Source organism: Charadrius vociferus, unplaced genomic scaffold, assembly GCF_000708025.1.
Source record: "Charadrius vociferus isolate BGI_N301 unplaced genomic scaffold, ASM70802v2 scaffold218, whole genome shotgun sequence".
Lineage (NCBI taxonomy): Eukaryota > Metazoa > Chordata > Aves > Charadriiformes > Charadriidae > Charadrius > Charadrius vociferus.
Window position 1 is genome coordinate 561,337 of NW_009650084.1, and position 15,785 is coordinate 577,121.

Genomic DNA, 15,785 nt, shown 5'->3' on the forward strand with positions numbered 1-15,785 from the left:
CTCGTTCCACACTAGTGAGCACACAGTTCTGAAGTAACAATTTATATAGTACAGTTTAGGAACCCTTAATTACTGATTTTTATCTTTGACTTTAGATGGACTAAAAATAGCAGAGTAAGCTGAGTGCTCATAAATTTTAACACATTTCAATTAAAGCTTTTATAATCTCATGAACTCAGAGTCATCAGTTTAGGAAAAATCACACAACGCAACTCTCTACATACATACACAAATCACACAATGCAACTCTTTACATACATACAGTCTTTACATATTTTGCAGCAGTATTTTCCACTATTAAAATTCTAGCTGGTTTATAACTTTTTTTTTTTTAATTAAGACCAAAAGAAACTTGTACCTTTTTGCTGAATCCTGATGGCCACCATCATGTAATATTCCAGATTGTGCTAACATACTTGCAGAATCAGTTTATTAGCCAGTACAGCATGTATCATCAATTCAGTATGCAGTACTTAACAAACTGATTTTTTTTTATAACAGGACTGGCAAACATCACTGGACACTCCATAACAGCAACTGCATGTTACTGCATGTTAAAATAAAGCAGAGATGGATTGCCATAAATTGTGTGAGATTTTTCTAGTAATCCAACTGTTTTACTAAAATGAAGAGAAATAGCAAGGTTTTTTTGGAGACACCAAATAAACAATGCATTCTGTTCTTTCCAAAGAGTTAAAGAGAAGAAGCAAATGTCATATTTGCCTTTTCAAAAATGTATAGTTACACCAGTACATTATAGGGATAATGTAAAAATCTGACATAGAAATGATAACTTGAACATTAGCAATTAAATCCTGTAATGTAGAGGTATTATATAAAAATACCTTTCTTAATCTTTCAGGAGAAAATTCCAGGCCAACTAGAAAGAGAGTGAAGAATACACCAAACTCTCCTAATGTCTCCACCTGTACAATAGACTTTAAAAAAACAATAAAATAAAAATCAGTCCACAGCAGTCTACTTATAATACAAATTACAAGTCTACTTATAAATCAAATTGTTTCTCATTATGTTTCCACAGGTAGTTCACTTGCTGGTCATATGACATCAGAAGTTCCCTCAGCATCTTTAGGGTTCAAACATTTTTCCCATGCCCTGGCTGCTACTAGATAATTTGGTTGGATAGGGCTGGTCACCCAAAACGCACATGTGCATTGATGTAGGTAAGCTTGCTTGCTTTTTGAAAATAAATAGGTTAAAGTTTTATGCATATGCTATTAAACCCCCAAGGCTTGCATTCCGGAAGTTACTTCTGGCTAGTTATTTTATTGGTCTATTGGTATAATGATCCTGCTACAGTGTAGTTACTGTTCTGCTCTCCATCCTATAGACTCCGTGCATCCATCTCTCAGACCAGTACAACTACCAGCCCTTCCACTTCAGAGAAGGGTGCAACAGCAAGAAAAGTGGTTGTCTTTCTTGTCACCACAGAAAAAACTAGTATTTCTATGTATTTCCACTCCAGAGCAGAAGAGGACAGGGTCTATCATCAATCATAGAGAAGTGGAGATGGAAACTATTTTCCCTGCCAGATTAGAATCTGTCTGCCTCCTAAATTCCTCTGACATTCAACTTTTTTATGAAATACAGAAGAGACAAAAGGAAAGAGTAGACACAAGAGACCCAGTCAAAATGAACATTATCCAGATGAATAAAGTTTAATCACAGCTCCACAAGAAACAAGGAGCTCACTAAGAAACTGTTCTAAAGAAACTACCCTCATCTCCATTCTGACCACATCATCTTCCTAAGTGTAAGCCTCTGAAAATTCGTTGTTGAATCTCCTTTCAAAGCCAAGCTTACAAACTTGTTTCTCAGTCTAAGTGGTCAAGCTTTCCAGACCTTCTCAATCCAGAAGTTATGTATGACAGAAAGTTTATTATTTAGTCTCCATTTTAGAATACAAAATTTTGGAAGTGTAGTATTTGTAGCCTTCTCTTCCAATATGAGATGGATAACATCCTACAACTTCTACTCATCCCTACTTAGTTTTGAGCCCAGCAGTCATTTTCAACGAAAGTCCACGTAAGACCAGAGGTTGCAAAGACAGTAAGTTCCAAGCAGTTATGTGGATATCAACATAATAGACACGTGTAACTTAATTGGACATTACCATGAAACCTTAACATGTGTTCTGTTTTGCCTGCTGGCTAAACAATCTGTTAATGCACACCAGACCACTAATCAAAACATGTGCAACGTCTAGCCAACCACAGCCCACGGTTTCGCATTGAGCTATTAATCAGGGTACACGTGATGGAGCTAAAAAGGTTCAAGAGACTTGAGGAATGTGGGCAGGGGACTGGAAAAGAACTAGGGGGACGAGGATGGATGAAAGAGCTACAGAGATGCAAAATAAAAATAAGCCTCTAGGAAGCCAGGCTACGCTACTCAGGGAACTACTTGTTTTAAACACTTCCTCCACTGCCAACACTGGCTTTTTGCAAGTTTCTGAATATTTGATGTCATTTAAATAATTTGGCTCTCAAATGTGATGCTTTATGATTAAAGACAAAAAGAAACAAACAAACAAAAAAAACCCCACAACACACGACCTTCAGCTTTCACCTTCAACAATTGTTTATGTCATTATTATACAGGAGAAAAAATTGAAAACAAAGTGATTCAAAGGCATAAAATTTTAAGGCCTCATTTTGCAAAGGTCAAGGTTTGGGGATTTTTATTTATTTTTAAAGATGTCTGAAGTTAGCAATCTTTAAAAACTACTTTTAAAGATTGAAATTAAATCAGTCAAGAAGCAACTTGCACACTTACCTTGATACTGTTTAGTCCTGATGGTCCTAAGAGTACTCCACAGATGATATACCCAAACATGGTTGGCAATCCTATTGTTGTACACAGCCAGCCACACGGCAAAGACAACATTCCTATTGTCACAATATCCTGAATATGTAAGATTTACAAGTACATTAATATAAAGGACACACAAATTTGTGATTAAAGACTATTATCTTTCAAAATATAAATAGCACTGTAAAATTAAATGTAGAATTACTGCCTGTGAAAAGAAAACACAACTTCAGTAAACTAACCGGAATATTTTGTAGTAGGTGTAAGCACTGCAGTTTTGCAAAGGAGATGTGGTACTGACCTTGAGTAACTGGTAGCTTTGGAGGCTTTTGATCAATTCATTAAATATTTTAAATACATTATAGGAAGTAGACAGTTTCCTGGGGAAGGGGGGGGGGGGGGGGGGGTGACACTTTGCATTAAAACAAAATGGTGAAACAGATCCATTTTTGGGGGTGGGTTTGGGTTTTTTTTGTTGTTGTTTGTTTTTTAAAAAACCCAACCTAATCTAGTTATTCTTCATTAAGCACAAATACAATTATAAACATGTCCATGTATTTTCCAGCATCCCTTTTTTCACAACAAGGCATAAACGAATAAATTCCCTCTAGTGACAATACGGCAGTAGCTTGCTTTAACACCGTGCAGTCCGAGAGAAGGGATGCTGCCTCAAAGGTGCAACAAGTCAAACCAAATAAAAACAGAGAGGATTCATGCAGCATTGCAAACAGTCTTGTGAAGACTGTACTAGGAGTAGGGAACACATTGGTCAGATCACCAGTAGATGGGGGAATCATGAATGGGGACAAATGCTGAAACTATATTCAATCCAATCAAACCGTACTGGCACGCAAACTACTGGGACTAAATCTTACCAAAATGAATGTCAAGAATGTCTCCAAAATTATTACCTTTATGAAATGATGATCAGCCCGAGGAATGGTTGAATCTCTGGGCTTGGTAAGTATATACTGATTGTTCTGGGAATCAATAAGCATACTAAGACCTAAGTCATCCTCTACTTCTCTTTTTGAAGCATTTCTTTTGGAGTTGGCTTCATCTTCTTCCACCCTTAAAACCGCTTCAAAGTTAACACCTCTTACCTGTAAGAAAAAGAATGCAAATAACAAAAATAGGGGGGAAGTGGGCAACGAAGCATACAGTAAAAAGTGAAAGACTATCAGCTGTGCTTGAAGTTGCTCCAGCATTTGTTGACAGACTAAAAATATTGCAGTTTACTGCAGTTTCTTCATATAGAAGTCTTTCAGTCTCTTCATCAAAATTTTATGTCTATGACTGAAAAGGCTATAATTTGGTTTACACTTTAAAAACAAGGGGTTTTTCAGCCAAGTTTTCCAACCAAAAAATACAGAGACAGGGTTTCAAAGCTGTGTAATTCCAATTCAGTATTTTCAATTGCACCCAATCTGATTGATTTTTTTTAAAAAGCTTTATCACATTTAGAACACAAAAGGTTGGATTGAAATGTAACATATTATTCCCTTGAACAAAAACAATTAGAGATTACAAAGTGATTTTGAGTTCACAAAAATCTAAAGTAACAACTGCAATCCAAGTCAAGAAAAAGTCACTGTCCTGTAAATTTGAAGGAGAGAGGGTAAGAACTGTTTCTACCTGGCTCCATTTTTAGCGCCTGTAATTACAAAGTGGAGGACAAAAAGATGATTTCATTATTCACTGTATTTCAAGTAATGCAGATCTTACCACTATTCAGCAACAGTTAAGGTTGTTACTTCTTTTAGACTCCAGTAAAGAGAGTAGGCTGTTATCATTCCAACGACTGACTACAAAACATTCAGCTTTTCTGGATTGCCATATTTTGCCCAAGCAACTCCCTAATTTAATGATGAAATGCATTCACATAAGTCATCTATAAAACAGCCTCCAATTTTCCTTTGCTGATTCCCCAGCACATTTCCCCGAACTGTTCAGATAAATATTGCATTTTCAATATTTAACCTGCAATTTTTATCCTTTTCTTCCACTCCTTACATTTGGGGGGTGTCTGTATGTATAATTAAATAAAAACTTTTATCATAGGAATGACCTCTTCCTCTGCTTTTGTACATCATACAATATGACAGGCCTCTAAAGAATTGGAAGTCACTAAGAATCAGAGGGGGAAAAAGGAAATATGATACAAATGATGAAGTTCGCAAAATTATTTCGAAGCATAAAACAGCTGATTCAAACAAGCATTTTTAGCTGTTGGAGTGAGAAGCTGATGACCATTTTCTTTTTATGCATTATGAAAGTTTGCCTTTTCACCCTTTTTTTTCACCAAAAGCCTGTCTTTTTGTATATATTTTGCCTTTACTTCTCTAAGCCCCCCACTTACCAGGCTATTTTGCATTCCAGAATGAGGCGTCCATTGCCAAGTGTAAGAGACCAAACCATGTTTCCACGCTTTCAGCTGATGGGAGAAAGCAGGAACTGCTGCATGCCATGTACATGCAAACTGTTCTCTCAGTACTGGCGCAAAGAAGAAAGGCTTCCCTACAGTCAGCAAACACGAAGAACTGTTTCTAATCAGAACAGTCAGTAAGTGCCCAATCCTACTGTTTTTCTGTCGTCTTTGCTGCTGACCCCTTCTCCCACACCCTCATTGCTACTCCAGGGATACTAAAAGAGAGCTAAGAGCTTACTGTTAAATGTTGGCTCTGCAATATAAAACAGACTTTACACTGACTTTCACACTGGAATTATTTCACTGTTCAGTGCAGCGTCCCCATCTTGCAAATGACTATTACTTTGCCTAAAAACCAAAATGCTAGTAAGCCAACATCTGTTAAAGTATCTTATTGGGAACTTAATGTTATGACATCGACAATAGTGTTTACTAAGCAAAATTATCTTATAAAATATATCACCGGTGAAGCATGTACTTTGAAGCTCTGGAACTCCAAATTCCTATAGAGTTTGTTATATGTTCCTTTGTACTTGGTAGCTTGTGTGTCTGGAATCTAACCAAACTTCTCTGCATCAAAATTAAAAATGTAGCAAAGATCATATAAAAGCAATGCAATTGGATAAACACATTCCTCATCTCGTGGAGTTCAATCTTGCTCAGAAACAATATTAGGAAAAAAGGGAAGATGTTTATAAGATTAGGACAAATATGAATAACAACCTGTTTTTGTCTGTGTAACATAAAAATCATACATTGTGTGGATCTTATGGTGCATTTTTAATTTTACAAAAGAAAAGGGAACTGACAAAAGACAGACTATGCCAGAAGAGCAAGAGTAGATGGCACAGGTTCAGACGAGCTTTGAAATACTAATAAATTTGAGGACATAATGAAAGAAAACAGTTATTTTCAGGATTTTATTTCCTAAAGCAACAATTTCTGAAAGCAGGTTCTACATAACAGAATACAATACGCAAATACTCTTGCATTAAGTGGTTAGCTCAGATTCTTTTTTTTTTTTTCCCATTTTTACCTACTACACTTCTCTATTTGATCATATTTTAACAGACAATTTTATATCTTTATCAGATTACTGATCATTCTATTTGAGCTTCTTTGTTCTAATGGTCGGGTGTTAAGAGAAAACACACTGGATGTTTCTTGCAAAGATGGAGACTGCAATCCAGGTTGCATTTCATGATCCCTTTTCTTTCACGAATAGAGATACAAGGAGAAAACCAAAAGATAGACACTGGAGAAGAAAGATGGGTTGGCATGTTGCCAATTAACAGGTGTAGCAGAAGAAACCTCATTCCTGGTCTCTTTAAAACGTGCCGTCATTCCCCAGCGGAACAGAAGAGGGCACTCCAGCTAGCTCATCCCTTCCCTGCTACTGGTCCTGCCTAGGTAGGATTCCCGCTGGCTACAATTGCTGCGATCTGGCATATAGAAAACAAAAAGCTGCTTTCACTTTCTCTCAAGACAAGTACAGCTACAAAAAAATGGTCTGGCTCTCTACTATAGAGCAACTGCTTTTCCTCCTCAGCAGAATTCAAGAACTATGCTCGCCTCGGAAGTCAACCTGCACATCAACAAAAGCCTTTCAAGAGCTAAGGCCAAAAAGATTTGCAACCTGCGTTTACGCAAACAGGACCAATTTAGCGAGTCAGCCTCTGAGGATGGCACAATGGGACACTAGAATAAACTGATGTATTCCCAGCTCCAAACACACACAGCCTTACCTGGGGGATACTGTCCATCATGCAGCACAGAAACGATGAACAATGCAAACAGGTGAAAGGTACGAAAAGCAGAGGAAGTCAAAAGTGGAAGAAAGCAACACCACAAACACATTTCAGGTCCTTACCTTGAACAATATATCTTTTCCGAGACTCTGAAAACTAACTGCAAGGATTCTTGTTCTCCCATAACTTTCTCAACAAAATGAAAAAGAAAAAAGTGGAGACTACACTTAACGTGGTAACTCCATACCCTGCAAAGTCTAAATATCACAGCCCCCCACCACCACCACTGAGATGTAACTCTCATGGGCTGTATCAGTGAGATGGACTATACTTGTCAGTGTTAAAGTGGCAGCTGCAGGGAGGACTGGCAAATCAAAACCACAGAAAACACTAGCAAAAAGCAGTAATTATTCCTGCTTGCTCACTCCTAACAAGCAATCATTTTACCACTAAATACTTTCTGCTGTTGAAAAGGAAGCAAGAACAAATGTAGAGCCGAAAGCTTTTTGTTTTGTTTTGTTGGTTTTTTTTTAAAGTAGTCGCTAAAATCCTAACCACTATTTAACACAGGAGAAACACCCCTACAGCGCACATATCAACTAAAAAATAAATGCACACCAATTAAAAGACTGAGTCTAAAACATCACTTACAGATTTGTTGTCATCAAAGGCATGCTCTTCTATTTCCTCTTCCAATCTATCAGCTGCCTTCCTGACATCTTCTAGAATTTCATCAAGCATCGACAGGCTTTTGTTTTGATGCTGCATGTTCTTAAGGGCTTCAACCTGATGTTTTTCCGCTGCTAAGAGTTCAACATATTCCATTTCTTCCTGTTGAATTTTACAACACACAGATAAAGAGCTGGCCAGGCCTTCAAGCAGAAAAACATTCGACATAAATGCACATTTCTTTTGACACAAAACATTTTACGAGTGGAACTGCAAAAGCAATATAGACTTTATAATGGTATTTGAAGATTGCTTTCTCTTGTGCCAATTTTCATCAGTCAAGAAAAACAACAACCAAACAAAATACCCACCAATTGCCTTTTCTAATCCATTAAACAGCAGAGCTGGCCCAAGGTTATGATCCAGAAAATACAAGAAAGGAATTACTTTGAGGAACTAGGAAACATTTCAGAGACAAGTAAAGTTTAGGGCTCAGTGCTTTAGCAGGGAAGCGTAATAACCTTGAAAGCACAGCTTTACTAGCTACAACAAACAAACAAATTGGAAGGAAAACACAATGAATCTTAATTTTCTAAGCCATTTTATAAACATGGGAAGAGGTCTGTTTATGGTTTTCAAAATTTATAACAACTGTGGAAACGGCTACAAAAAAATAAAAGCAGTTGGGAGAGAGTACAGATGAGCAGTCAAGCACTCCAGCTGAGGTTCCTGCTCATGTTTCCCAAGAAGCATTTTTCCTATTAGAAGTAAAATACTTGACTTTGTCCATCTTTTCAGTTTGGGCCTCTTATGAACTTGCACTAATGACGTCCGAAATCCATTTCTAGGCTTCAGAAGTAAGAAAAGAAAAAATGCTGATGTGGTTTGATATGGTGTAAAAATATTTCAGTAGCTTCCCCGATAAAGTTATGATATTTTGTTTCTCTTTGGATGTTTCAGGTTCAAAAAGAAAACGGGAAAAGTAAGTTTAGTTACTGATCAAGACTGGACTTAACACTGCACCTTCTAAATAGTTACCAAGACATACCAAACATAATATTTTGTGTACTGACAGAGTATAATTCAAGATTTTTTGCAAAAAAGGTAAGATGCTTCACTTTACATCCCTACATTCTTTTAAAGATGCACTGGTTGACAGAGAGGACAACTATGAATGAGGACACATATGCAATGGCAGGCTTCTTCCTTTCAGTTAGATTCAGGATGCTGAGAATATTTAGATGAGAAAGACCCTACATCTGTTCTTTAAGAGAGCCTACATAATTACCAAGGGAAAAAACAGACCAGGCAAAAAGTATAAGCAATCTCTAGGTCAGACTGAATTCCCAGAAAACACAAGTTTCTGTCTCCATTTTAGATGCCCTGCCATATCCGGTTAGAAATCAGACATCAGAATCAGAACATAAGTCTCCCTTAGGTTGCACGTTTTATCTGCCTACCATACACAGGTATCTTGGATAATCCCAGCATCTAAAATGGTCCTAAACTCCTATGTTTAAGTAACTGGAGTGTCCCCTCCCTCCACATGTTTGCAGATGGACATTTTTCCCCTTGAAACCTGCAAGAACATGCATATAATTTAATCAATTCTTCGATGCCAAGATGATAGTATGTTCAGTACAGCCTGTAACTGTAGCTTAACCCCTTTTAAAATCCTCACAGTCAGACGAATACTTCTGGTTGTGATGAAACCACAGACATTCTGGCTCCTGTTTGTTGGTGTTTAGAATTACCATAGTTACACTGGCACGATGAAAATTACCCAGTGCCCAAAATAACTGGAGTTGGGAAAAAACGTAACTATTAATGTGCTTGGCCCCATGTCAACTGCTTTAGTTCTTATGCAACATGTAAGCAAGAGACACAGTCACTCTCATACAGCCGTAAGGAAAAACATCTCTGTTGTTCTCTGTTAGCAGACGTCGCTTAAAAGATGTAAAAAACAGCCCCCGTATGAGCTGGAGATTCTTTCCTCAGACAGCAACAACTTAGAACATGAGACGGAGTTGATAAGGGTCAGATTCTTTCCCCTCAAAAATGGAACAGGTTTTGGGTGGAGGGAGCTGATCAGTCCTTTTTGTGGCCTAAGACAAACTGGTTGAACAGTTAGAGGTAAACTGCAGAAAAATAAATAAGGCTCTAATTTGCAAGAAGTTAACCTTCTCTGAATAGCAAGGTAAAAAGAGCTCTGAAAAATCTTGAGTTTAGCTCTAAGTTCCTTTAATTAACTTAGACAAAAGTTTTTGTAGTCTGTTAAAGTGGCATCTCTCTTTTCACCCACAGACCAGTGTCATGGCAGCAGAGTGGGACAATCACAGAGAATGGTGTTGGTGGAAAGGACAAGCTCTCAAACAGTCTGCTACATGTTAAGCAGAAGTGCATCACAGTACCAACACCGCTCTGCAACTCATGCTGGGATTGGAGACACCTGACCACAAGTCACACATAAACAATCTTTTAAGCAAGGTATTACAGAAAAGGATTGTGCTGCACTGAACAGGAGACTGGAATGCCCAGAATCACATGAGCAAAATGAAGTAAGATTAAGTAAGACTTTGGGGCAATGCTGGTTAAGAACACAGCACTGCTGTTGCTCTCTCCTGTTTAATCATACCAAAAACAAAACAAAAACAAAAAAAAAAGCACATTCAGAGGAGGATGCATCTTTGCACTACTTGTGAGTGATTTTTTCCATCACTACCTGAGCAGTAGGCACCCAAGAAATTAGAAGCTGATCACAAGTAGGTAAGATTTTGTTCCTTTTTGCTGAACCTCCACGCAGGTCCCTGGAGCAAATGAAGGCAGGAGCTATCTTCAGCGTTTCTTCCTTCCTGCCACCCCGCCATGAATGATTCCACTGTACTTTTTCCCAGCAGCAGAACCAGCAAGAAATGCATAAGACATGCATACATATCCCAACCCTAAAGACTTCCAAATACTTCAACTCAACAGAAATAAAATGAAGGGAAGAGTCCACCACCCTCTATAGTCATTTGTATTTCCCATTCAATAACTGTTTAAAAAATGGAAAGGATGTCTTATAAGTACACCAATGTCCTGGTTTGAGCAATGCAGGATTAATTACTCTTTCAGTAATTTTACTTTTCAGTAAGGTCTCTTCTAATGCTAGGGAAAACTGCTCTTTTAGAAGACTATTGTCTGAATTTGTGAAAATATTTACTTTGTAGCCAGCTATGGTATGTGGATTTCAAGGTCTCAGTGTTTTCGAGCTCGCCAGGTGCAGGGACCACGAGGAGTGAGAGCCGGGCACTTGACCCAAGCTGGCCAACAGGATTATTTCATACCACGAACATCACATTCAATACAAATTAGAAAGTTTGCTGAGGAGTTTTCTCTTCCATGATGGCTGCCATCCTGAGCCTTCTTGCCCCAGTGCCGGACCCCTGAGGCTTTCCCTTCCTCCCGAAGCTGTCACATTCGCAATGTCCAACATTTGCTGTCCACTGCTGGGAGTGAATGGCTTCCTACTCATAGAATCAGCTGAGTATAAGCCTTGTATATTTTATATCGATATCAGGATCAATATTGGTTCTTTCATATTATTAACGTAATTATTTAGTCTTATTCTTCTAAATCTGTTTACATTTCAACCCTCAGGTTTCCCTTGTATTTTCCCAATTCCCCTTCACAGGTGGGGAGGGGTCATCAGGTGATAGAATAGTTGTCTAAATGACAATAAACTGTTATGGGTTCTTCAAACCATAACAATCAACAAAATGATCACAGTAAAATGAAACTGGAACAAAATTGGACCTCATGTGTGTCTTCTGAAGTAATGTATCCTATATAATTTTCATCTTTTTGGCATGCGTTATCTTTTGTTTTATTTTACATAACAATCATAAGGTTAGAACAACAAATACTCTGTTTAAATAATCATGCGCATGACATAAGAAGGAAGGGTGTAAAAGATTGCTTGTTCAAGTAAATATCTTGATATGATAATACAAAAAAGGCCTGCATGAAGTAAAGTTTTGACAGGACACACCTAAAACACATCATTATACACACAGGCCTTCTTTTATGAGAAAAATGAGGAAGTACCATTTTCAAGTTCAAGGATATATTAGTTCAGTATTTTACAGTAATGTTGCCAAGAATTAGGTAAATGAGAAAGAAGATTCTGGACAGCTTCACCGCTGCTATTTTAAGAGCTCTGAGGAAAAAAAATGTGGAAAATCAAGTAATTTTCATTACAATTGCTACCCTTTCTATGCAACAGAGGCTGGCACTACCATTAAGTGCCAATATCAAAGTCATATTGAGCACTTCATTAGAACACACCTAGATCCAAGCTACTCCCTACCCAAATTTGTCATAATTCAGTCTTTGTTTTCACTGCACAGACCACTCCAGTCTCCCTAGTCTGCAGCGCAGCTTCTACATCCATCAGCCTTTCTTGCTGCAATTCGCTGCACACATACAATCTCTTGCCATCTTCACCTGTTAGGATATGCACATCTCTTATACAAATGCCCTTTAGAGATTCTTCCAGCTTAGATGCTATATCCCAATTACTTTTATTTTCCTTCTCTTACTCCCTTGCACAAGGGCAGACGCTTCATTTAGAAGGCAGAAAACAAAGAAAATGTGTAATATATTCCTCCAGTGGCTGAGGGGTAGAGCAAAGAAAAGAGCAATTTAAATACCAAATCAAATTAAACGATATTTTCTCTCAATGGGAGACTTTCAGTACGCAGTCTGAGCACTACCAAGTCCAGTAGACAATGGCAGCTTGTGCATACCCTAACAGGTCTGCATTGATATGGGAACTCAAATTTTCCATTAAGTACTTGTGCTCAACTGTTACTCATCTGTGGTTTTCTTGGTAAAGTTATCTCAGCCAGCTCTTTCCTTAAAGCGCTGTTTTTCAAACCTGCACTTCTTAGGCTAGGAGTGCTATACTGAGATTACTAGATTTTTAATCTCACACATTTGCATGTCCATTTTACCACATCTATACAAATATGGAAATAAAAGGCATGAAGTCATTCTGTTTAAACCATAGATTTTGGTTGAGCAATTATCATTTAAAGTGGAAAAATCAGTTAGTATTTTGCCAATTTACGCCATTGTGTCCACTCTGATAATCCCACTGCCTTATCTCGTGCAAGTATGCTGTGTGTACTGACTCACTTCTTGTATTCCTTTCCCTTTAACATAATATTTGCCATAGGTCTTATGATTATGCTTTGCTTTGTTTTGAAATAAAACTTACTAGCAGTCAATAGTTCTTAAGCTCTACACCAGAATTACTTCTAATTTTACTAATGAGAACAAATACTTCATTCAAAATCCGTTTTAAACAGCAAAACATTGCAAGTTTCATGTAGGTACACTTCTTTATTAAAACAGATTGAAACCATGCCATAATAAAATTAAAAACACAAGTAGAACATTAATACTCTAGTAATAACCATGGGGTAACTAACCTTAATTGCAGCTTCCCTCAAGGCTTCTAGTCTCTGTCTGCTGCTTTCTTTCATATTTACAACATCTTTGTAATCACCCTGTAGAGCTCTCTGGAGGCCGTGGATTGCTTGAAAGACCGAATTTTCACTCTCATTTAGCTCCTTTTGGAAAATTTCAAAGGTATGCACCTGAAAAAGTTTCTCTTCATCTGACAGTCCTGCATCTTTCTCAACTGCTCTTATAGCATTTTTTAGTTTGTTGAGAACAACGTTCTTTTGGCGAAGAAGACCAGAGAGTTTTCTGCAGCTCTCCAACACCCACTGCTTTCTCTGAGCAATAACAGCTCCTTTCCCACGGTGCAGCTTTATTGCATGCTTTACTACATCTTCATGTTCTGCAGGATTTGCTAACTGGCCACAAGGCAGTGAAACCAACGTCCATAGGGAAATAAATCCAGTTGCCTTCATTCTTCACTTTTTATTGCTGTTGGGAGAAACTGATAATCCACAACTGCTCAAAGCTTTCTGCTACATGGTTTCTGCACCTCCAGTACGCGTACCATGCTGCAAGACAGTACCAATCAGTTATCAAACATGATAATGTTGAGCCATTAGGTCAAACAAATGTAGAAAACAAACCTAAGACTGCATCCTATACTATAATCTTTAACAGAATGTAGATGGTCCCCTTCAGTCAACAGTTATCAAAAGCAAGAAACAGCCCAAGGTTATTGATACCTTTTTGTTTTCCCCTTGACTATTTTCTAGATATCACATTGTTTTAAAAATACTGAATGGAAAGCTTAGTCATTTCTCATGGTAGTCACCTGCACTTCTTACCCAAGAGAAAAGCCATTAAAAATATTAAGCCACAATGCCATAGACTGTACTTCAGCCTAGCACCAGAACTTATTCTTATCTATCAGACAACTCCTTGTATTTTTTCAAACATATCCTAAAAAAATTGCATCATAATCATTTGTTATTTATACAGCCTCAGAAGGATTAACGCACTCAACTATACAAAACATAACGAAAAAAAGCTAAACTAAACCAGATTGCACTATAAATTGTATTTGCAAAAGAAACATTTCTACAGTAAAGAAATAACAGCAAAACTTCCTGGACTTCTGACCACCACTAGTCTGTATTGAAGATCTTCACCTGAAAGGTTGCACAGCCTTGAGGCACTTTACTTCAAAGCTAATTATTGATCCTCATTATTTTAAAATAGAGTTATAAGAACGCTAAAAGCAAAATCAATTCATTCATAAGTTCATTTCCCAGAAGCTACTTGAAGATCTATATTTAAACTGCTGTATTTGCTTTTAACACCAAACAGGACAGAATTTCAAAACTAAGAATAAATTTCCTTCTCCCAAATCCTACAGGAAAATACTGACATTACTGTAAAATAACAAAAAAACACAAGAAAAACACCACACCACAAAGCTATACATAACAATGTATAAATGTGTGTACAAAACAAACATTTATCACTGAGGCACAAGCATTCTAAAAACACACAACACACACTACATGTTAGCAGATCATCAGTAGAGCAGGTATCTGCCTAAAACTTGAGGTGCAATCTTGATCTCTGAGCCAACGGCCTTAATCAGGAGCCAACATACCGACACAGTCATCTGGAAGCAGTCTGCACAAGAGAAAAACAACTACAATGCAGTAGCAGTCGCATCACAAGTATCCAAGCCAGCCATCATCAATACACAGAATGGGGAGGGAAGATGGCAAGCACAGCCACGCACTACTTTTGGTTTTAAAATGCCCTCCCATCTCTGTTTCAGAAAGAACTGAGAAAACCTGTCTGTGGGTTGGTTTATTTCTTTTCAATGCAAGAAATACAAGCTATTTAGCTATCAATAGCTGACTACGGGCTACGGTTTAACAACGTGAAACATTTAAAATTAAGAACTGAAAGTGTAAATTAAGTAGCAAAAGCACATCTACAGCACTTTAATTTCAATAATAAAGTAGAAATATTTCAGAACTTTGATAAAGGTATGGGGTTTACTATTTTTAAGAGATCGAGCACCTCAGCACCTGGCAAAATTCTAGGGTGATATTTAAGGAAGTATTCATGCATACAAAGTAATAACTCTTCCTGTCTAACATGGATGCAGGAGAGATTTTGCTGAAGATATTATAACCTATTCCTGTAAGAAAGAGGGAGAAGAAAATGCCTAGTCTATATTCAAGCTTCTGTTTGCAGGGAGGCGAGTAACAGACTCTACCGCATGTCTTAGGTGGAACGTAACTACATAACTAAAATCTGACCAGATTTATACTCGTAAGTTTTGCCCATTATTGCACTGTGTAAACTTACCGCCGTGGTGCAGACACAATACAGCTTTCTTTCAGTAACAGTGATTTTTCCTTGGCTAGCAAAAACTATTTAGAAAAGTGCCACCTGGGGCAGCGCTCTAAAGCTCTTAAGGGAATAATGACCTCATATAAAAATATATTATGTGCTTCAGAGTGCAAATAAAAAGGCAAAAAAAGCCCAAACATGCCCACTCCTCTCCATGCACCAGCAAGCATCAAATTAGAGGGAACTCCTGTCGTTTGGAGTCCTTTTTCAAGCACAGTTTGTTTCCTGATGGATTGCAGCTCCGTCTTCCCCCCCCCCCCCCC

The 15,785-nt window shown here is 37.7% G+C and overlaps 1 protein-coding gene across 1 annotated transcript in view; it reads right to left on the reverse strand.

The window, feature by feature from the left end:
- The window catches only part of TMCO3 (transmembrane and coiled-coil domains 3), a 30,441-nt gene extending 16,744 nt beyond the window's left edge, over window positions 1–13,697 (reverse strand). Inside the window, exons 1-5 of the mRNA XM_009892128.1 lie at window positions 13,152–13,697; window positions 7,660–7,839; window positions 3,744–3,935; window positions 2,797–2,925; window positions 846–938 (exon numbers count right to left, since the gene is read on the reverse strand). Of these exons, the coding sequence (XP_009890430.1) occupies window positions 846–938; window positions 2,797–2,925; window positions 3,744–3,935; window positions 7,660–7,839; window positions 13,152–13,598 (1,041 nt within the window). The 5' untranslated portion in view covers window positions 13,599–13,697. The remainder of the gene's footprint in view (window positions 1–845; window positions 939–2,796; window positions 2,926–3,743; window positions 3,936–7,659; window positions 7,840–13,151) is intronic.
- Between the last annotated feature and the right edge of the window lie 2,088 nt (window positions 13,698–15,785).